Genomic DNA, 23,377 nt, shown 5'->3' with positions numbered 1-23,377 from the left:
CCCCTTAAGAATAAACATATTCTTTCTCACATTAAAGGTGGAAAATGGAAGTTATATGAGACATTTTTTCCATGGATTCAGGCTCAAGATAGATTCCTTTCATTCAGGCATGTTTGTTGAGTATTTGTCCTATGAGAGACAACAAAAACATAGTTCCTGTCTCAGTAAGCTCATAGTCTAGAGTCACACAATGTATTAGTACAACAAAATGTGATATATTTTTCAAGAGATTGATGAACAAAAGGCTGTGTAATTCAACTCTGAAGACACCAAGTGTTAATGAATGTTTATGTAGTACAGTGTCTTGAGATAGAGTGGTGAATACAACAGGACCCATATGGAAATGGTATAGGCATATAAATCTAAAATTATATGAAGATTATAGTGCCAGAAGAAGATTCCCAATTAGTATACATTTTGGGGGTAAGATGGGGGCAGATACATGCTTCATGGAAGATGATTTATTTAAATGGTCTATTAATAGGCAGCTACTGGATTTTGAGTGTCATCCTAGTGACTGAATAGGCATGGAGATAATAATGCATATCATGCTTGAGAACAGCTTGACTAATAGGGGGGCAGGCTGAATAGTGGGATAAAGACTTGAATATAATCTTTGGGGTCAAGTCATGAGAGATTTTAATTCTCAGGTAAAAACAGGGAAACAAAGCAAAGCAAGTCAACAAGAGACAAAAGCAGGAGTAGCCTGTTAAGTGACCATTTTTTTTTCTCTTGTTGGGAAGTTAAGTAAGACAAAATACTGGGGACAGAAAACATAGAGAAGGCATTATGTAGGACACATTGATTGAAGCTTCTGGTCTGGGTCTTCTGGAACAGGCATGGTATTCATTAGCTTTTGGGTTTGTGTGATGAATAATGAGATAAATCAGAATTTAGGAAAGTCTGGCAGGTGAGCAGGAGATCTAAGGAAGAAAATGTTCCCTGTGAGGCTTTGGTGGGATGCTTGAGGGTATTTCGTGATAAAGAGGGGCCTCTGGTGTCCTATCCAGGTGCTTTTCACCACAGCGGGAGGCAGGAGAGGACATCTAAAGTTGGGAGTGATGATTACTGCTTTTGTTTGTACAGAGGGATGGAGCGGTTGAACTCATCACAGACTTGTATCAGTGTTTCTAAACTCTGAGGCCAGAGTTAAACTCTCTCTTCTGGATTGCTGAATCTACTTAAAATTACTGAGCACAAGTTATTTGCCAAAGGCTTTTTCTGCATCTTCTCATTTGACCCTGACAGATAATTTGTTCACTTCATCAGAAAAAAACTGAGATGTAACCAAGTTAGGTAGTTGGTCCAAAACAGTTACTACTGAAAGACACAGATTTAAAACTCAATTCCTTGACTCCTATATTTCCTTTTGATTTCATGCTATTGCTATTGGCTCAACCCACTTTACTTATAAATGATTAAAGAGGCTATGGAAGTATTTAGACTCCAACTAGCTTAATGAACTACTTTACAAACAATAATCAACCCTTTGATAAAGATTTTTATTCAGATCTGATTAATCTCTAGGGAGGGTGAAGCCTGCTTTCTCTCCAAACAGTCTGCATTATTCCCTCTTAGTTTGTTGTTTTTAGAAACTGAGTTCTGTCTGTATTCAGTATCTCCATTAACAAGAATTATTAATGAGTCAGGCCTAATTGCTTCATGGCCTTGGCAATATTTTCCTGTCACCTTCTCTGCTGGAGAGGCAGGTTTAGCTATCATGAACACAGGCTTGCCAAGAATTAATATACTAACAGCAAAACTGTGCCGTTCTGAAACTCTGCTGCATACTGAGATTGCAGTCTAAGCACAGGAAAACCCAGGTTTGACCAAGGAAATGGGTTTCTACTAGTTTAGAACTTTATTTTGGTTTAAGATGATGCAAGTTTGGGATTTGGGTGAAGATCTATGTTGTCTGGGTCATTTAACTTAAACTTAATGAATTTTATGTGTATGAATGTGTTCAAAGAAAGTTCAAGAATCCTGAACATTTCTTTGTTTCATAAATTAGAAGTAGTTCATAAATCTGATTTTTTGCGTCATTTCCCCCCAAGAACATAAAATAAACCCCCCTGCATCAGTTTGATTTTGTTACAAAAGACATAAAATTAACTTCATAAAACCCAGTTGGAGTTCCCATCGAAGTTGGTTTTAGAGATGTTGGGTTCGGAGAGTGAGGTCCTTGGTTTAGCTCTGGGAAAAGTTTCATCAGAGCTCCCCTTTTAGCAGCACTGGCCAGTTTCTCAAGCGGGTTTCTCCATGAGACAGAGGCATTAGTTATATCCGAAAAGGCAGGTTTATTATAAAATGGAGGAAAGGGTAAAGAATGCTTGTAGATACAAGTGGTCATAAAGAGCTGCCCCAAAAGGGACAGGTTTGCTAAAAGAGACACCTGCATAGTCACAGGTGGACAGCCTTGGGAAGTTAAATAAGACAAAATACTGGGGACAGAAAATGTAGAGAAGGAATTGTGTAGGAGTCATTGATTGAAGCTTCTGGTCTGGGTCTTCTGGAACAGGTGGGCAGCCTTGCGGAAGAGCTGCCTCTGCTGATTTGCACAGGGAGAAGATCAGGGAAGAGAAGCACCAGCATGGTCACAGGTCACAGGCAGGCAGGAGGGCTGCTGCCCCTCAAAGGGAAAAAGATGGCAGTGAGGAGCACCTGCGTAGGCACAGGTGGGCAGAAGGGCTGCTTCCTTGCCAGTGCAGAAATTGCACTATATAGTCTTCTCTTTGGGAGGGCTCATTCCTTTGGGGAGTTAACTTGTTCACCTAATTATTAATACTTCTAAGGGTGTGACTAGGATGATTTTTAAGGACCAGTGATTCTTTACAGTGACCCTCAGTCTCCATGTCCCACCTCTAGTCAGCTACTCCTGATACACTCTCTAGCAGTCTGATACTGGCTATAGTAGTTGGAACGTAAGGATTTCTCATTTCTATGACTGGCTAATGACTATGTTCATCACTTCTACCCCCACCTCCAGCTGCCAGCATTGTGTGGGCCAGGCTTCTTGTTTTGTGGTGCTGCCTTTCCAACTTTTCTACTCTTTTTTTTTTGATTTTTTAAATAAAATTTAAAAATGTTCTATTATAAAATGTACTTTATTCCCTCACTTGATATAAATGCCATTTTTTTCTATTTCAATTACTTTTATTTCCTGAAGTAGTTGTGAATGGCAGTGGTTCAATCATTATTTTCCATTTAAACTATATATTGAACTTTTTTATTAATTAAAAAAAATTGGATTAAACATGGAAGTCATAACTCATAATCTCCATCGATGTTAACATTCATTCTCATGATTCTGCACATGGGCCGGAGGTGAATGGGTCCAAGTGGGTTTGCTAGACTGTCTCTCACTCTTCTGAGATCTGGGTCTGAGTGGTTGGGGCACAAGAGAGCAAAAGGCCAAATTCTGCAAGTGTGATTTAAACTTCAGGTCACATTGCACTTTCCAGTGTCCTTTTAATCAAACCAAATCATATATGGCTCAAGAAAAAATGTAGGGAGGTAATTTCACCCATTATAGAAGAGCAAAGTGAGGTTACATTGCAAAGTCCTCAGTGCAGGAAGTTGCAAGGAATTGGGTCCATACTTAAAATCTGCTACAATCCCCAAATATTTTATAACTAGTTTTTTAAACCATGGCCAACCCCTTTCTTTATTTCTAAGTGTTATTTGAGATATCAAATATCACAAAACTCACACATTAAAGTGTATAATTCAGTACTTTCTAATGTAGTCACAATTATTTGTGAATCTCTTCCATAGTCCATTTTAGAAGTTTTATCATCTCTAAGAGAAACCCTATTTTAGCCACTCCATTGAGTATAAACCAGTATGACTCTAATTTGAGTTTACAATTATTTGATGACTAATGAACTTATTTTTATGAATGGCTGGAAAATTTGTTTAATTTCCATGGGCAATTATCTGTTTAGAATCTTCATCCTTTTTTTAAACATAGGTTATCTTTTTATTAGAGTTGAAGGAGTTATAGATTCTAGATACAAGTCCCTTACTGAAACTGCAAATCTGGGGAAATTCATGGGTTTGGGTCCTCACCTGTGCCCTTAGAGTTGCAAGACCCAACCTAAACACAGAATGTAAGAACGGGGTTTATTTGCAAGGAGGGGGTTGGGAGAGATGAAAAAATATGGAGAGTTTTTAAGGCCACACATGACCATCCGTCCTACCCCACACAGTATCCAGTGTCTAGTTGCCCAAACCAAAATGTGCTTGTGAAGAATGGCATTGCCCCTCCAATGAGAACGTGGAGGTTGTGCAAAACCATAAGTGGTGGACCAAAGTTCAATTCACGGTGACAGCTGGAGGGAATGGCAGGTGGCACTGCTGAGGCTGCACCCCAGGAGTCATCAGCAGTGGCCCAGTGGATGGGCTTGTCAGTGCTGGAGGCAATATGACCAGGAGACAGCTCTGGAGGTAGCAGGGGCACAGCCCAGTGACACTGACTAGCGACTAGGAGGTGGTGCCAGAGGATCAGGAAGTGGCAAGAGCAACACTCAATGATCCAAAGCCATAAGTGCAAGATCTGAAGCATAGGTCTTCCCAGGCAAGAATCTTTGATGAGTTGAGATCTGAAACAAATGTCTACCTTAGCAGTAATATCTGAATCTGTCTGCTGCCCCACCTTTTATACCTTTCAGTGTCCTTTGCTCCTCCTCTTGCTCCCAAAGGTGAAGTGGGTAACAAGCCTGCCTGGCTAGATGATGGAGCACAGAAATAAATTAAAGAAAAACTGGAAAATTCACAAATACACAGAAATTAAACAAAATCTTCTAAATATGTCCCATTCCCCTGGGTATGAGGTGACATTATAGTTTTATTTTTTTTTTATTTTTTTTGTATAGAGGCATATTTTATTTATTTATTTATTTGTTTGTTTGTTTTTGTTTTATACATGCACTGGGTACAGTCAGAAGTGTGGGAGGGTGAGAGAAATCACCAGAGCCAGAGCGGGGAGCAGAGCAGGCAGAAGGACCAAAGTACACTGCTGAGGGGAGCAGTGGGCGGCAGGAGAGGTCTGCGCGCCATGTGGGACCCTCCTCCAGTGGCCGGGGAGCAGCTGGGGATCGAACCAGCACCGCTGAGGCCGCGGGCAGCTTTGCAACCCAGCGCTCAACCGCTGTGCCACCGGGGAGGCCCGACATTATAGTTTTAATATGACTCTCTTTTTAGAAGTGACAATAAATTTTTTTCATGTATTTTTGACTTCTGCCTATACTTTTTGGTAAATTGTTCACATCAGCTGCCCATTTATTAATTCAGTAATTTGATTTTATTTTTAATTTTTGAATTGTATGAGTTTTTATATATCATAGATATTAATCTCTTATTAGTTATATACTCCGCAAACATTCTCTCATTCAGTAACATATCTACTTAATTGTCTTGTAGTTTCTTTCATTGTATAGAAACTTTTATAAAATTGAGTCAATCCCAATTCCAATTCTTTACTTTTAATTTTTTTTATTTCTAATTTCCTTTCCATAGTTATTGAGTAACCAATAATATCTTGATTTTTATATGGGTTGTATTACCAAAATTTTCTTTTATATATTATATTGTTAGAGGGCCTACATCTAAATCTTTAATCCATTATGAATTTATTTCTGCATATGCTGTTAATGGGTAATCTACATTTATTCATCTGTGTGTGGTTTTCCCAGGACCATTTATTTATTTATTTATTATTTTATTTTAACATTTATCATATTTTACATTTTTAGACAATATTTGCCTCTCCCGACTCCCTCAAATTGAGTCCCCATAGAATTTCCTTCCCAAAGGCACCCATGCACCATCACCACAGTCCCTGTTCTCCTCTCCCTCCCTTTAACCCCTCTCCCTCCTCCTCCCCTGCAGTATGTCTCTGGTTTATAATTGTCTGTTTTTGCTTTGTTGTGTTTTGTACTGTTAATTATATTTTTACACTGATAACTTATTTTGTTCCCCTATATTCCTGTTATAAATGAAACCATCTGGTATTTTTCTTTTTCCTTCTGGCTTATTTCCCTGAACATAATTCCTTCTAGCTCCATCCACATTGCTGCGAATGGCATACATTTATCATTTTTGATTGCTGAATAATATTCCATTGTGTATATGTATCACATCTTCTTGATCCAGTCATCTATTTTTGGGCAATTGGGTTGTTTCCAAAGCTTAGCTATTATAAATAGTGCTGCTATAAACATAGGCGTGCAGGTGCCCTTTGGAATTAATGTTTCTGTGTCATTTGGGTAAATACCTAGGAGTGGAATTGCTGCATCATATGAAACCTCTATCTTTAGTAGGTTGAAGAATCTCCACACAGCTCTCCACAGTGGTTGGACCAGTTTGCACTCCCACCAGCAGTGCAGGAGAGTTCCTTTTTCTCCACAACCTCACCAATATTTGTTGTTGCTAGTTTTTTTTTTTTTTAAGATGTGCCATTCTTACTGCTGTAAGATGGTATCTCATTGTAGTTTTGATTTGCATTTCCCTGATTACAAGTGATGTTGAACATTTTTTTCATATGTCTGTTGGCCATTTGCATTTCCTCTTTGGAGAAGTTTCTTTTTAGCTCTTCTGCCCATTTTTTGACTGGATTATTTTCTTTGTTTTTGTTGAGACTCATAAGCTCTTTGTAGATTTTTGTGATCAGTCCTTTATCATCAGTGTTGTGTGCAAATATTTTCTCCCAGTCGGTGGGGTTTCTCTTTTTTTGGGTTATTGTCTCTTTTGCTGTGCAGAAGCTCTTTAATTTGATGTAGTCCCAGCTGTTTATCTTTGCCTTCATTGTCACTGCTTTGGGCGATGTGTCTGTAAAGATATCTTTGAGGTGCATGTCATGTAGTGTTTCGCCAGTATTTCCTTCTATATATTTTATGGTTTCTATATATTTTATGTTTAGTTCTTTAATCCATTTTGAGTTGGTTTTTGTGCATGGTGTGATGTAGTAGTCAAGTTTCATTCTTTTGCATGTAGCAACCCAGTTTTCCCAGCACCATTTATTGAACAAGCTTTCTTTGCTCCAGAGCATATTCTTTGCTCCTTTGTCAAAGATTAGTTGACTATAAATCAGTGGGTTTATTTCTGGATTTTCTACTCTGTTCCATTGGTTTGTGTGACTGTTCTTGTTGCAATACCATGCAGTTTTGATTATTATGGCTTTGTAGTATAGTTTGAAATCTGGACGAGTGATGCCTCCATTCCCCCCCCCCTTTTTTTGAGGGTTTTGGCTATTTGGGGTTTTTTGGTGGCTCCATATGAATTTCTTCAGTATTTTTTCTATTTCTTTGAAGAATGACATTGAAATTTTAATTGGAGTAGCATTGAATCTGTAGATTGCTTTTTATAGGATGGCCATTTTGATAATGTTAATTCTTCCAATCCATGAACAGGGGATATCTTTCCATTTCTTTGTGTCTACTTCTATTTCTTTTAACAGTGTTTTATAGTTTTCCTTGTATAGGTCCTTTACTTCATTTGTTAGTTTTATTCCCAAGTATTTGATTTTTTTTCAACAATAAAAGCTCTTTAATTTGATGTAATCCCAGCTATTTATCTTTGCCTTCACTATCACTGTTTTGGATGATGTGTCTGTAAAGATGTCCTTTCTTGATTTCTTCTTCTACAGATTTATGTTTTGTGTATAGGAAGGCTGCTGATTTTTGTGTATTGATTTTGTATCCTGCCACTTCACTAATCTGATTGATTAGTTGAATTAGTTTCTCTGTGGAGTTTTTGGGATTCTCTATGTATATTATCATATCATCTGCGGATAGTGATAGTTTGACTTCTTCCTTGCCTATTTGGATTCCTTGTATGTCTTTCTCTTGTCTTATTGCTCTGGCTAAGACTTCCAGTATTATGTTGAAAAGCAGTGGTGAGTGTGGACATCCTTGTCTTGTTCCAGATCTTAATTAATGGGAATACTGTCAGCTTTTCACCATTGAGAATGATACTGGCTGTTGACTTGTCATATATGGCCTTTATGATGTTGAGGTATGTTCCTTGTATCCTGAGAATTTCAAGGGCATTTAACATAAATGGGTGTTGTACTTTATCACATGCTTCCCCAGCATCTATGGATATTATCATATGGTTTTTATATTTCTTTTTGTTGATGTGTTGGATTACATTGATTGATTTTTCAGATGTTGAACCATCCTTGTGTCCCTGGAATAAATCCTACGTGGTCATGGTGAATTTTCTTATGGATGCACTGTTGGATTCTGTTGGCAAGGATTTTGTTGAGAATTTTTGCATCCATGTTCATTAGGGAGATTGGTCTGTAATTTTCTTTTTTTGTACTATCTTTGTTTGGTTTTGGTATTAGTAGAATATATTTGGTATTAGTAGAATATATTAGTAGAATATATTTGGTAGTATTCCTTCTTCAATTTTTTGAAAGAGTTTGTGTAGGATAGGCACTAATTCCCTGCTGAATGTTTGGTAGAATTCATTTTGTGAAGCCATCTGGGCCTGGGCTTTTGTTTTGGGAAGTGCTTTGATTACTGCCTCAATTTCACTGATGGTAATTGGTCTGTTTAGTTGTTCTATTTCTTCTTTGTCCAGCTTTGGATGATTATATCATTCTAGGAATTTGTCCATCTCTTCTAGGTTGTTGAATTTGTTTGCATATAGGTGTTCATAGTAATCTATGATTATTCTTTTGATTTCTACTAAGTCTGTTGTTATTTCTTCTCTTTCATTTATAATCCTATTTATATGTGTTTTCTCCCATTTTTGTCTTTGTGAGCCTTGCTGGAGGTTTGTCTATTTTGTTTATTTTTTTCAAAGAACTAACTTTTGGTTTCATTGATCTTTTGGATTATTTTTCTAATCTCCAATTCATTTATTTCTGCTTTGATTTTTATTATTTCCCTTCTTCTACTGGATTTAGGGTTTTTTGTTGTTCTTTTTCTAGCTCTTTGAGATGTGAGATTGGTTGTTTCTTTGAATTTGTTCTTGTTTGTTGATGTGAGCCTGTATTGCTATATTTTCCTCTTATTACTGCTTTTTCTGCATCCCATACATTCTGGAAAGTGGTGTCCTCCTTGTCTTTCAACTCAAAGTATTTTTTAATTTCCTTTTTGATCTCCTCATTAGTCCAGTGGTCTTCCAGTAGTGTGGATTTCAGTGTCCATGAAGTAGGAGGGATCCTTGTTTTCTTTTCATGAATTATTTCTAGCTTATTGCCTTTATGATCAGAGAAGATAGTTGGAATGATTTTGATCTTCATGTATCTATTGATGTTTGTTTTGTGGCCCAGTATGTGATCAATTATGGAGAATGATCCATGTGCACTTGAGAAAAATGTGTACTCGGACTTATTGGGGTGCAGTGTCCTATAGATGTCTGTTAAGTCCATGAGTTCTGTGTCATTATTTAGGGCTCTAGTGTCTTTGTTCATTTTTTGTCTCATTGATCTGTCCATTGGTGAGAATGGGGTGTTGAAGTCTCCCACTATATATGTATTTTCTTTAATATGTTTTCAGAGCTGATAATAAGTGTCTAATATATTCTGGTGCCCCTTCATTTGGTGAGTATATGTTGATGAGTGTCATATCTTCCTGATGTATTGTCCCCTTGATCGTAATGTAGTTTCCATCTATGTCTCTTTTTTACCATTTTTAATTTGAAGTCTATTTCATCTGATATAAGTATGGTTGTCCCTGCCTTCTTTTTTGGTCCATTTGCTTGTAGAATTGTTTTCCAACATTTTATTTTCAGTCTGTGTTTAATCTTTTGTGGTTAAATGTGTTTCCTGGAGACAGCAGAAGGTTGGATTTTGTTTTTCAATGCAGTCTGCTACTCTGTGTCTTTTTACTGATGAGTTTAATCTGTTTACATTTAGAGTTAATATTGATATGTTGGCATCTATGTTTGCCATTTTGTTTGTCTTTTTTGTGATTTTATTCCTTGCTTTATTCTGTTCTTCTTGTTTATTCCTCTGTCAGTTTGGCTTTAGGACTTCTTGTGGAATTTTTTGGAGTGGGAGTTCAGTTGTAATGAATTTCTGGAGTTTCTGTTTGTCTGAGAAAGTCCATAGTTTTTCTTCGTAGAAGAAGGAGAGCTTTGCAGGGTAAAGTATTCTTGGTTGGCATTTGCTGTCTTGAAGTTTGCTGAATATGTTACTCCATTCTCTTCTTGCCCGTAACGTTTCTTCAGAGCAATCTGAAGTTAACCTGATTGGTGTTCCCTTATAAGTTATCTGTTTCTTCCCCCTTGCCAGTTTCATTATTTTTTTGCCTTGTCTTGGACTCTTTCAAGCTTTACTATTAGGTGCCTTGCTGTACTTTTCTTTTCATTGTGGTGACAGGGAGTTCTTCTCCCTTCCTGTATGTCCATATCCATCTCCTTTTTCATGCTTGGGAAGTTTTCTTCAATTATCTCCTTGAATAATTTCTCAGTTCCTTTGTCTCTCTCCTCACTTTCTGGAATGCCTATGACTCTTACATTTCCTCTCTTCATGGAGTCTGATAATTGTCTATGATTCTACTCATACTGCTTCATTTGCACTTCTCTCTCCTTTTCTCTTTTGACTCTTTTCGTTTCTGTATCTTCAATAGTACTGATCTGTTCTTCCATTTCACTGATTCTGTTTTCATTGCTTTTCCCAGAGTTCTTTATCTCTTCTAGTAATCTTTTTATCACCTGAGTTTCTTTTCTTTCCTTTCTTAAGGTCTCAATTTCATTCTTCAGTTCAGTGATTATTTATCTCAAATCATTTTTTTCCTATTCGTTTTCTTTCTGCTTTTTAATCATGATGATCATTAATTCTCTATCTGATAGGCCAAGAAGTTCTGATAGGCTCAACAGCTCATTGTTGAACTCTGACCGTATTTCTTTTTGTGGTGTGTTCTCCTGCAGGCATGCTTGGTTATTTACATATTTTCTTCTCCCTGTTGTTTGCTTTCTAATTAGTTCTATGTGTTGGTATGTTGTGCCACTGGTGTTGGAAGTCATCTCTTTGGAGTGCTCCTTTACGGGAGCTAGAAACTGTTTACCAGACTGAGACCAGCACTGGTAGGCTTAAACTCCACCAGGGTGTTAATGCTGTGTTGCTGGGCACCCTCCCTTATAGTTCCCTCTCTGTATTTATTCAGTTCCAACAGGGAATCAGCTAGTTGGTGATTCTGTTCTGGTCACGAGGTGGCGCCAGAGATCCATGCTTGCTGACCTGTGTTTTTTCCCAGTGGTTCTTTGAGAAATGGGGTTGGGGGGGGTGGAGGGGAGCACCTCAACACAGGGGCTATTATTCAAGCTGGGGGCTGTATCTGCCCCATATTCACCCAGTGTTGTGCCCGCAGCAGTATGGATCCCACGCCCTGAAGTCTGCACTCTAGGTCTCAGTTCCAGGGCTATCAGATCCAAAAGGCTGGCTGTCACCCCCTGCTGTGCCCAATGCTATGGTGTGTCCCATAACCCGGATCCTGTGCCTGGCTCTCAGTTCCAGGATGGGGTCTTGCTCCAAGCCTTATTTCCTCTCCCCCGTTTGCGTGGCCCACCCCCTCTCAGCACCTGAGGGTGTTTTTGGGATCCCTGGTTTCCAGCTATCAGGATGTTGGTGTTTTTTTTCTGGTTGCCAGGTGGTGCCAGAGATCTTTCCTAGTGTCCTTTCAAAACTGGTGTTTTATGCCGTGGGTCCGGGGGAACAGAGTGGGAGTGGCGTGGGGAGCCTCAATGGCGTGGGGGTGCTGTGTCTGCCCTGTGCCCCTCCATCGTGTGGATCCCACGCCCCGAATTTTGTGCCACGGGTCTCAGTTCCTAAGGCCTCAGCTCCAGGACATGGGCTGTAGCCCAGTTCAGTGTCGGCTGAAATAGCACCTTTTGCACCCCGCTCCTGTGTCCGGGTGCCTGGTTTCTGATTACTCAGTGAGGGATATTCACCTCAATGAGGGCTCACTCATGCATCTCCCCACAAGCCTAGATCGCAGGCACAGGGACCTCGGCAGCAGGGATGCATGTATGCTTTTCGAGCACGCAACTTTTCCTCACTAGCTTACTGGTTGGCCTTTGGCTATTTGTAGGTCTCCTGGGAGTCTGCTTTTCTCTCATGGCACCTGAAGGTGTTTGCTCACCTCCAGGGCAATTCCTGCGGGGTTCTCCACAGTTCCAGTTCACAGGGTGCGGTGGCTGAAATAGTTCCTTTCCACTCACAGTCCCACTTGATGTGTAGTTTGTTCTTGTTGGTTGTTTTAGTTTTAGTTTTTGTTTTTTTCCTCCTTTCTGTTGGTTGGAGAGTGCCAACTTTGTGGGTGGGGGAGGGTAGCAGGGTTCTGAGCTTTCCTCCCTTCTAGTCCTCTTTTATGGCAACTTTCTTCTTTGGGCAGTTTGCCAGAGTCGCCCGTTTATCTTCCATGTCCCAGTTCTCACAGGGACCTGCCGCTTTTCCTCCTGATACCGGAATTGTCAGGCCTAGTCTCCCAGCCAGGAACGGATCCCAGGCTGCAGGGCAGCGCTGAGCCCCAGCCACTAGACCCCCACGAGTTGGTGTCTCACGAAGCCGCAGCAGGAATTTCGCAGATGCTCAGGCAAGCAAGCGAGAAGAGGCAGGTTTGTTTAGAGAAAGAAAAAGTTTATTGAGGAGAAAAAGAACAAAAATAAAGTGGGACTCCCAGGCCAGGGAACCAGGCCTGGGAGGGGCAAGGAAGCCAAAGTGGAGTCGTGTCTCAGGGAATATATACCTTCTTTCCCTGATTATTCTAAAGCTCCACCAGTCTCTTTGTGATTGGTTAGTTCTCGGCTGTCTCACCTAATTTGCTACTGAGTGGGGGATCTTCACATTCTTTATCTAACAGCTTTCTCTTTCCCCATTTGTTGCATCTTTATCTTTATGGCCCAGTCCTCTGGATGAGCATCCCTGCATTGAAGTTAAACAGCTGCCCTTCTAAGCTGTCCATAATTTAAACCACTCTCCGTTTCGCCAATCTCTGCCTCCCTTTACCACCTGAAGGAAACCAGGACCAGCGTTAACAATGTTGTCCTTGGTCCTGAGATGTTTGTTTTTCCTAGTGGAATTGGTTACATTCCCTTGGTTGTCCTTATCTCTGAAGCCTCCCTAAATTCTTCAGAGGTCCCCTCCTGCACTGTCCCTGAAACTGCCTAATAACCCTAGCTTGCCCTGTGTCTCACTCCCTATTAACTTTTTTTTTTTAATGGGAGGTCTTACTTGCAATGTTTCCTCGCCGCCATGTTGATTGGAATCCCCTGTTCCAAACTTATTTTTAAAAATGAAAAGAATCAAGAAAAGAAATGCCAATTTGCAAATTAAGAAATGGAGAAAACCCCTTGTAATATCTTCAGCTTTAAAGTTTGTCAGCTGTTGCCCATCTAGGTTATAGATTATTTCTGCAATGAAGGAAAATCTTCAGAATTATGAAAAAATGCTGGAGGCTGACTGAGGCACCAGTGTAACAACTATAGTCTCAGATCCTTGAAAATAAATGGTCTAGCTTGCTTGTTGGGTGGAAAATAATACCATAAATAATACCATAGTAGAGAGGAGGGGACTTGTATGTCCACACTGCTGACTTGACGGTTGTCCCATGCCTTAACAATTCTTTCAAACAAAAAATGGACTAAATAAGGTAAAATAAACGTTTAGACTATAAAACAAAATTAGTGGTTTCCAGATAGGAAAGGGGAGGGAGATGGGTAAACAGTGTTAAAGGATAGAACTGTATGCTAAAGGATAGAACTGGACTTCTAGTGGGATATTAATATAGTGTTAAGTTTCTAACAATGAAGTTATAGGGTAAATGGCTTTCAGGCTTTTCTGTCCTCCCACCATTAGGAGTGCCCTGCTTGATGGGGCACCTGCAGTTGTTACATTGTTGTGTTGTTTACTTCTGTGGGCCATGGGAGGACTATTGAGATTGTCACCAAGAGAAGCAGAAGCAGGAGAGAAGGAAGGAGAGAGAGAAAGGGAGAAAGAAGCCAGAGAAACCCAGAGTGAAGACTTGCCAGGGGATAGGAGGCCTGCCGTCTTCCTGGCCCCCTGGCACCCCTGCCTGCTGTGTACCTGTTTGCCGCAATGCATGTAAAGCTCAATAAAAGCCTGTTAAAGCCACCAAGGGCTTCAGGAATCCTCCTTTACCTGGTCTGCTAGGATCATAGATAAGCTGCTCTGTGCATTTCCTGGTCCTACAATTGGTATAAGTCGACAAGATGTTCCAATGCAGATGGGTATGGAGCTCTCTGAAGATCTCAGGAGGGACTGAGGAGGAGCAGACTGTCTTTGCCTGTGACAATGCTGGACCTGCCATGGCAGCACAGGTAGTGACCAGAGTCCAGGAGCTTCTGGAAGAGCTAGAGATGCTGCAGCACAGGAGGTAGACAAGGTCCAAGAGCTGTGGGACAAGACCTCACCTGGAGGAGGAGATGGCCTGAGAGGACCAGCCAATGACCCTGAAGGCAGCAGAATCATTGGGGAAGAAAGGACCACAATTTGGAGCTTGCCCAGTGCTGATGCAGGAAAAAGACTGATGGACTTGGACTTATAATCCTGCCAGAAAGCGGAGGAACCTTGGGAGGGTAATGTTCTGTTTTGGGGACCCTGGAGGAGGATGGTATTTTTTGTACACCCCAGGAGATGGGAATCTGGGCAGCCTGTGTACTGCCCAGCAGCTTGGCAGAGGAAAAAGGCCAACTTAGAAAGGCAAAAGCTGGTGCTGAGATTGGGAAGCCCTGAGCAAGCTGTTAAGCAGCCTAAGTATGCTAAAGAAGGCCAGTGAGTCTCTTAAAACCACCTGTGTGTGATGCCCTGCTCATTGTCAAGTAAGGGTGAGGAGCTGAGGACCCCGTCCTTGGGGGACAGGTGGGGAATGTGGCTTGTGGTAGAGCCCACAGCCAAAGAGGGGACCCAAGAGAGGCCGCATGTAGAGCTTGTATCCATGGATCCCCGAACCATGTGCTTGTGCAGTGGGTTGGCCTGAGTGCAGGGGTCTGCATGTCACATTTGTGGCTATGAAAGCTGAGTGTTGGAGTGACTGCACACAGAAAACTCTGAGGATTGGGTGATTATCCTCAAAGTACAGAATCACCAATCCAAGAGTGAGTGCATCCTGGGGTTGGATGCAGTGTGTGGCGTGTGGCTGAGAATACAGCCAAAGAAGGCCAGGAAGCCTGGCTCCTGGCATGTAAGGGCAGATGCCTGAGTGGTTCCCCTCCCAAATATGAGCAGTGCCTTCGGCAGCAGAAGTGGTGGATCATCTACTGGTGCCAATAATAGTGTTTTGCCACTAGGTTGCGGCCCTGCCTGAACTTTGGCCAAGGCTGCTGTGTTTGTGTTCGTTAAGGGAAAATTGTGTATACTTGTATATAGATTGTATGGCAGAAAATCCTGAGGGGGTGGATTATAGAGTAAATGGTTTTCAGGCTATTCTACTCTCCCACCATTAGGATTGCCCTGCTTGATGGGGCACCTGAAGTTGTTATATTGTGTTATTTACTTCTGTGGGCCATGGGAAGACTATTGAGATCCTCACCAAGAGAAGCAGAAGAGGCAGGAGAGAGAGAAAGGGAGAAAGAAGCCAGAGAAACCTAGAGTGAAGACTTGCCAGGGGATAGGAGACCTTCCGTCCTCCTGGCAACCCTGGCACTCCTGCCTGCTGTGTACCTATTTGCCACAATACATGTAAAGCTCAATAAAAACCTGAGAAAGCCACCGAGGGCTCCAGGACTCTCCTTTACCCTGTCTGCTCTGGGCTCATCCTGCCACTACAGTAGTGTTATTAACAATGTAGCACACATGTTGATCTATAATGATGTGCATCTGAAACTAACCTTATAAAGCAATGATGCCTCAATAAAAATTTTTAAATGATATGATAAAAAACAAAAGAAGATACATAGTTATAGACACACTGGAAGAATGTTATTTGACAATGGTGGCAGAGATTGCTGTTAAGCATCTCCAAGGCAAGGACTTCAAGGATTGCCAGCATCACCAGAAGTTAAGAGAAGACATTGGGGCCTCCCCTGGTGGTGCAGCGATTGAGCGTTGGCCTGCAAGGCTGCCTGCAACCTCTGCTGGGCCGGTTCGATCCCTGGCCACAGGGCAAGGGTCCCACATGGCACGCAGACCTCTCCTGCCACGCCCACTGCTCCCCTCAGCAGTGTATTTCAGTCCATCTGCCTGTTCTATTCCCTGCTCTGGCTCTGGTGAATTCTCACCATCCCACGTTTCTGACTATACCCAGTGCTTGTATAAATAAATAAAAAAAAAAAAAAAGAGAGAGAGAACCATAGATGGTGACTTAAGCAGATTATGGAAAGCCTGGTGGACTCAGCTTAGGTATATGACTTTGGAACACAGTTTTCTAATTATGAAACAGTTGTAGTGACATGTCCTGATGGCAGCTTTGACCCAACCTCTGAACTATGAATTGGTGACTATTAGAAACATTTAACAAAGTGACATTTTGATCTCTCCAGGAAAGTATCTTAAATGTAACATCTGGTTCAAGCTCCTTTTTAACATGAGGCTGTGCTATCAACCCTTTAAATCTTGTCTTTAAATTGAGAATTTATGGAAGTCCTTTGCACAGTTTCTTCCCCAAGAGGAAGTCTAGTGCCAGTTGCCAGAAACTGTTCACTCTTTGTTATTTATCAGAGACTCTATGTTAACATCTTCAATCCATAATCCTTACAGTTATTATGATTTACATAAACAATGATTAGAAAATTTTCTGAACCAAACTTAACTGAAGTTAAAATAATAAGGAAACTTGCCGTGGAGAGACAAGGTTTTGTAGAAGGGATGTTAGTTTTGTCTTTTGTCTGCCAATAACAAGCTAAGTGACTGAGAGCTCTTCACACTTCTTTTTTTTTTTTTTAAGATTTTTATTATTTATGCATACAAGAGCTGGAGTACAGGCCAGAAATGCGGGAGAGAGGGGAGGTGAGAGGATTCACCAGAGACAGAGTGGGGAACAGAACATGCAGATTGACCAAAGTACACTGCTGAGGGGAGCAGTGGATGAGTCAGGAAAGGTCTGCTGCACCATGTGGGTAGCTCCTTGCCAGCTGGTGAATTGAACTTGTGCTGTAGAAGCTGCAAACAGCTTCATAGTCTTAACCCCTTGCACCACCAGGGAGGCCCATGCTTCTTTTTTTTAATTTATTTATTTGTGTATACAAGAACAGGGGTACAGGCCAGAGGTGTGTATAAGTGAGAGGATTCACCAGAGACAGAGTGGGGAACAGAATAGGCAGATATACTGAAATACTCTGCTGAGGGGAGCAGTGGGAAAGATAGGAGAGGTCTGCTGCACCATGTGGGTAGCTCTCTGGCAGGATGGGGATCAAACTCATGTTGCAGAGGCTGCAGATTGCTTTACGGTGCTGTGTCTAACTCCTTGCACCACCAGGGAGGCTGCTTTTCATGCTTCTTTGGACCTCACAGCTTTGCATTTTATAGAAAGAAAATGTCACAAATTCTAGTTCATATGCAGTGTGTTTGTAAGGATAAAATGAACTATCAATGAGAATATATTAATATACATAATTCCATGAATGTGACCCATTAGAAAATATACTGCTGCAAGGAGGTGGGCACTTCATTGGCCAGGACCGGAAACTATCCCCATCTAGTACTTTTGAATTTCATGACATTGGGCAGTTACTTGACCACCACAAATTAATTAATTTCTCTGAAATGGAAACATCAGAATCCTTGGGGATTAAATGTGGGTGATATGTGGTAACTGCTTTGCTCAGAGTGGGTGAATGGCAAAGCTAATATGTGCAATGTTCTTCTCTTGCTTTCCTCTGCTACCAGCGAGGTCCCTGTAAGGATTGAAATCAGAGTAAGTTTCTAATCCCAGGTCACCAACAAATAGTACATCAGTTACTCACATAAACATTTATTTCCTACCCATTAACCAGGTAAACCTTCCTCATTCACTCACTGTTCTCTGGGAGTGTCTGACACTTAACATATATGCCTTTGTTTGCTGTTCTTTTTTAGCACTGTTTATATGCAATGTATATGTATATATGCACACATATAAGTTTAATATATATAAAATTTAATGTTTGGTACAAACACATATATTTGTGTATGTATTTTTATATATTACATTATACACACATGTATATACACATTCATACACATATATTTAATGTTTGTGGCATCTAAATGTTGTATTGCATTGTATAAATACATATCACATATAATTAATTCACTGTCAGATAATGCTGTTCAATTATTTTTGTTATCATTGCCTATGCAAATGATGTGGACATAATGAATTATTTAGAAATGTTAATATAGCTAATAAATGAAATATTAAGAGTTACATATATTAACTATATATTATATATAATGTATATATTAACTATATATATAACTATATATAAGCTACATATTATACATATAGTTTATATATAGTTAATATATATAGTTAATAAATGAAATATTAATGAATGACTCCTTGGCTATTTTGAAAGCTTTTAGACTATGGAAAGTACAATAGGAAAATGAATGTCTTATGGAATTTAGATGAGTGGCATAAATGTGTAGGTTATAAAAAGAATGAAGAAGCAAAGTTAATATTTAGGTACTTATATCATAATCTGATAAATCTAAAGATATTATTTTAGTTAGTGAAGATACCATGATTTTATAATTTTCTGTTCAGAAATCTTATGTTAGAGAGAGCCTGAGCAGTATTAATCTATTTCAAGAACATATATACTCAAGTGAGTTTACATCTCTGCTTGCATTCTCTTTACTCCACTGAGTACTTCATATTCATGTTCCAATTGTTTCATCTGCTATCCTCTAAGTTTCCCCAAATAAATTGTGAGTTCTTCACACCAGAGTTTTCTTCCATCTCAGTCATATTCTATGCAGTCCCTAAGTCTCACTAGTTATTGATTTATTCACACAGTACTGTCCTATGTGATACATAATATTTAATTAATTCAATCCTCTAACCATTTTCAACCAGGAAGTTGGTACTATCAGCCCATTTTCTACATGAGATAAATGAAGTTAGAAAAATTGACTCCCTAGGGTCATCTAGTACAACAGGGAAGAGCTGGATTCAAATCCAAGCCATCCATCCAGATCCACTGTCAGTAGAACAACACTGAGTTATGCCATATCATGAATGTCCTAAAGTCATCAATCCAGGACTACATCTCCATTCTCATCACACCCCACCCCAATAAGCGCACAACTGGAGTTATCTGCAGCACATACTGCATTCTGTGATGCCCAATACATAAACTCTGTCTCAGTCTCTAACTTACTTGAAACAGCGAAATGCATACCCTCTTAGCAGGATTTGGTAATGGTGGAGTTAGATGACTCTTGTAAGTCAATAATGCAATGTCTCATATACTACTGAGCAGAGGGGGAATGACTGTAACACACACCTGCTGTGCTTACCCACACATTCACCTTCAAAACTCTAAGATACCACAGATATGCTTTTCTGTATGAGTTTACTATAGTTTATCAGTATGATCAATAATTCCTTAACTATAAATTCTATAAAATGAAAGTTTTTGCAGACTACACACAGACTTAAGAGGAAATTTGAAGTCTGGGAAGGAGGCATGAAAATAACTGTGAAGAGGATTATTGGGGGTGCTTTTAGATTATCTTGGAATTTCTCTACCAGTAGAATAATATATTTTGTAAGCTTTCAAATTCTTGAAGTTACTTTTTGAAATGTCTCTATGAAATGATTATAACCACATGTGTGTTGACTAGGACCCTACTAGGACTGTGATCTTTATCTCCACAATGTTAGGGGCAGCACCTTTCAAGCTGACAGCTTTCCCCACAGTCCTGGACTTGCTGAGTTGAAGTGCAGTTGAAATCACTGTTTTATGTGATAAACATGCCTGGGTAGATTACTTATGCATTCCCTCTCATCTTTCCCATTCACATTTTTTTTAGTAATTACAAGCCTTGAAGCAATAATGTTTCTCAGGGTCAGATTCTAGTTTCTGATTTCATCTAACCCAGAACTTTGTTTCTACAGTTTGCATTTCCACCTTCCCTCTCCCATTGAAGAGATATTGATTCCAGAATTTGTTGATTGTTTTTAAATATAAGTATCTGGGCCTCCCCGGTGGCACAGCGGTTGAGCGCTGGGTTGCGAAGCTGCCCACAGCCTCGGCAGCGCCGGTTCCATACCCGGCTGCTCCCCGGCCACCAGAGGACGGTCCCACATGGAGAGCAGACATCTCCTGCCACCCGCTGCTCCCCTCAGCAGTGTACTTTGGTTCCTCTGCCTGCTCTGCTCCCTGCTCTGGCTTGGTGAATTTTCTCACCCTCCCGCGCTTCTGACTGTACCATTGCTTGTATAAATAAATAAATAAACAAATCGTTTTAATAAATAAATAAATAAATAAATATTAAGTATAAGTATCTGTGTCAATATAAATTGAATTATAGCAAACTGTATAAATGAGTTGATATTAATTTCAGAGCTTAATATATTTTAGAATTCAAAATCTCCCCCAAATTGGGAATACTTTCTTTTACTGCCTTGTTGTGAAAATGAACTTAGAATTTAGTGCCTTTAGGTCACTAACATAGTAACTTATTTCATTCAACTCTCAGGTTTGGTGATGGTTACACAGTCCGAATTTGGCTCGGTCAGAAAGCAAATCAACATAATGCTATTTCTGACTGTTTGAAGCTCTACTTTCCAGGAATCCAGTTTAAGGTAGGACTAATATTTTACATTACTTCTTTGTATTTTACATTGCTTCTTTGTTTTCAGCTTAAAAATATTATCAATGCATTTCTTTTCTCTTGGCTGTCATAAGATGTTGCCTATTTTCTTGTGTCTTGACAAAGTACAGGCAGTACCTTCTCACCAAAAAACAGCATGGAAAACAGACATTAATTGACCCTTGTAAAGGGTGACAAGCTTGCATGTCAATCTGTTGTAGACTGTGGTCTTCATTCTCTGTGGGCACAACTCCATTACACAGCTAATTTTTTTTCAGGATGGAAAATTGCAAAAAATTACTTATTCCATCTGATTGCTGCTGGTTTACAGACCTGGCAGTTCAGCATTATTTCATAGTAAGTACCCTATACCTGGGATCATAATTCTCTGCAAACTCAATTCAAAGTGTGGCTTTGAATCAGTAGTGTCTTCATGACATGGGAACAGTTAAATTTGCAGAATCACCAGTGCCAACATACTGAATGAACCCAAATCTACAATTTAATAACTTGCCATGCACATGAACATTTAAAAAGTACTGTTGACAATTGGGGGGTAACTTGTGATTACAATTTATTGTAGTTTCTACAAGGTTGTAGCTGTTACCTAGTAGTTTCTAAAGCAGCCATTACTTATTTCAACATGAACCATCGCATAAAATCTTACCAGGTAGAAGAATGCTGTACAGTGTGTGGGCATTCATTCTCAAGTGCCATACTTAATGATCTACCAGAGAGTTACTGTTATCCCCATTTGCATATATAAAAACACAGCTCAGGGCCTCCCCGGTGGCGCAGCGGTTGAGCGCTGGGTTGCGAAGCTGCCCGCGGCCTCTGCGGCGCCGGTTCGATCCCCGGCTGCTCCCCGGCCACCGGAGGAGGGTCCCACATGGCGCGCAGACCTCTCCTGCCGCCCGCTGCTCCCCTCAGCAGTGTACTTCGGTCCTTCTGCCTGCTCTGCTCCCCGCTCTGGCTCTGGTGAATTCTCTCACCCTCCCGCGCTTCTGACTGTGCCCAGTGCATGTATAAACAAAACAAACAAACAAACCACCAGCAAACAAATAAAATAAAGCATGCCTCTATAAAAAAAAAAAAAAAAAATAAAAACACAGCTCAGAATATTTGAGTTGCTCAACAAATGCTAAGGACCACTAGATGCTGAGCCCAAGTGTGAAGTTGCAGGTTTGTGCCTATATTTCTCTTCTGCTGTGGTGACATCCCATTTCTCATCTGTCTCCAAGTCATCATATTACCCCTTAGAGTCATCGTCATGCTTGTGTCAAGGTGGGGTAAATAGGGGCAAAAGTAATGACTTCTTCAGAGAAATACCTCTTGCCAAACATGCTCAAAGGTAAATTCTCACCATTAAGCATTTCTTGGAGGCTCACAAAACTGACCTTCACACATAGTCAAAATCTAAATATGTGTTTTGAAAAGAGATGATTTATTTACAATTAAATATAATGTGATTAATTATGTTTAATGATTGCTAATCATGTGATACACATTATCTTTGGCTTCTAGGGGCAGCGCCTTAATTTATTGGAATATCATTTGCCAAAAAGATGGGCATGCTTAGCTGATCTATTCAAAGTACTGGAGAACAACAAGAACTTCCTGGATATCAAATACTACTCCATTAACCAAACTACTTTGGAACAGGTATAGTATGTGACTGATGCAGCAGGTTACATTTAGTAGGCCCTGGAGGCCCAATCCAGACAGATTACTTTTGGACATTATATTTCTTTCATTAATTGGTCTTCGATTTCAGAAAATTCTGATAAGATAGTGAGAGTTACGAAGTTTAGTTTTGCATGAATTCAACAGGGTTTCCATTTGTTCTCAAGCACGTTAAGCATTCAGGAGGTAAATCATGCCCATTTACCTTTCCATCTCTATTACCCAAATGTGGAAAGGACTCCAGTGTGACTGATAGCCAACTTCGGGGAGAAATATGTGTAATTTATTGACTACCAGAATATATAATTAAATTAACACCTTCATTCTAAAGTCATCAGGAATTTCCAGGTGATTTAATAATAATTGTCCAGAAATATTTATCAATCTTGAAGTTATGACCTTACCGGATTTACGTTTATGGTAACAGAAGGGGTGGTAGTTATGAATGATTTGCGGAATTTAGAAAAATTTGGATGGTGCTTTGAGAGTTGTAATTGAGAGCAAATTGCTAAATGTGCTTATAGGTTGATTTTTTCCTGTTTGTTTTTTTGCAGGTGTTTATTAATTTTGCTACTGAGGAGCAACAAACTCCAGCATCTACTTTCCATCCATCTGTTGACCATTACCACCTACATCACATGCCCATCTAAGCACTAAACAAGGCATCACTAAAAGGAATAAAACCTTGCATTTTGTTACAATTAACGCTCAGAGATTAAAGGAGCAAATGAGCAACTCAGGACTGGAAGGCATTCTCTAGGCAGTCAGATTCCTACAATTTTGAAAAGCATTGTTCATTAATAACCAGAAAACTGAATTTTTTTTTCTATAGACTTTTGGGAAATTCTCCCAATACATTTACTCTTGTTGCTAATCAAAGGTGAGGCCAACATAGCAAGGTTGAGTCAATAGGGTCCAAAGTCTTCACTCTTTCCTCTTTCCTGGAAAAGTCTTCACTCTTTCCTGGCTCTCTGGAAGGAT

General features: G+C 40.1%; 1 protein-coding gene across 1 annotated transcript in view; it reads left to right on the top strand.

Moving 5' to 3' along the window:
• ABCA13 (ATP binding cassette subfamily A member 13) overlaps positions 1 to 23,108 on the top strand; it is a gene marked incomplete at its 5' end in the record, with an annotated part of 529,302 nt that extends 506,194 nt beyond the window's left edge. Inside the window, 3 exons of the mRNA XM_084247732.1 lie at positions 20,600 to 20,705; positions 22,238 to 22,375; positions 22,951 to 23,108. Coding sequence (XP_084103858.1) covers positions 20,600 to 20,705; positions 22,238 to 22,375; positions 22,951 to 23,046 — 340 coding nt within the window. The 3' untranslated portion in view covers positions 23,047 to 23,108. The remainder of the gene's footprint in view (positions 1 to 20,599; positions 20,706 to 22,237; positions 22,376 to 22,950) is intronic.
• Between the last annotated feature and the right edge of the window lie 269 nt (positions 23,109 to 23,377).

Source organism: Talpa europaea, assembly GCF_964194135.1.
Source record: "Talpa europaea genome assembly, chromosome: 11".
Classification (NCBI taxonomy): Eukaryota; Metazoa; Chordata; class Mammalia; order Eulipotyphla; family Talpidae; genus Talpa; species Talpa europaea.
This window is presented reverse-complemented; position numbering and strand designations above follow the sequence as displayed.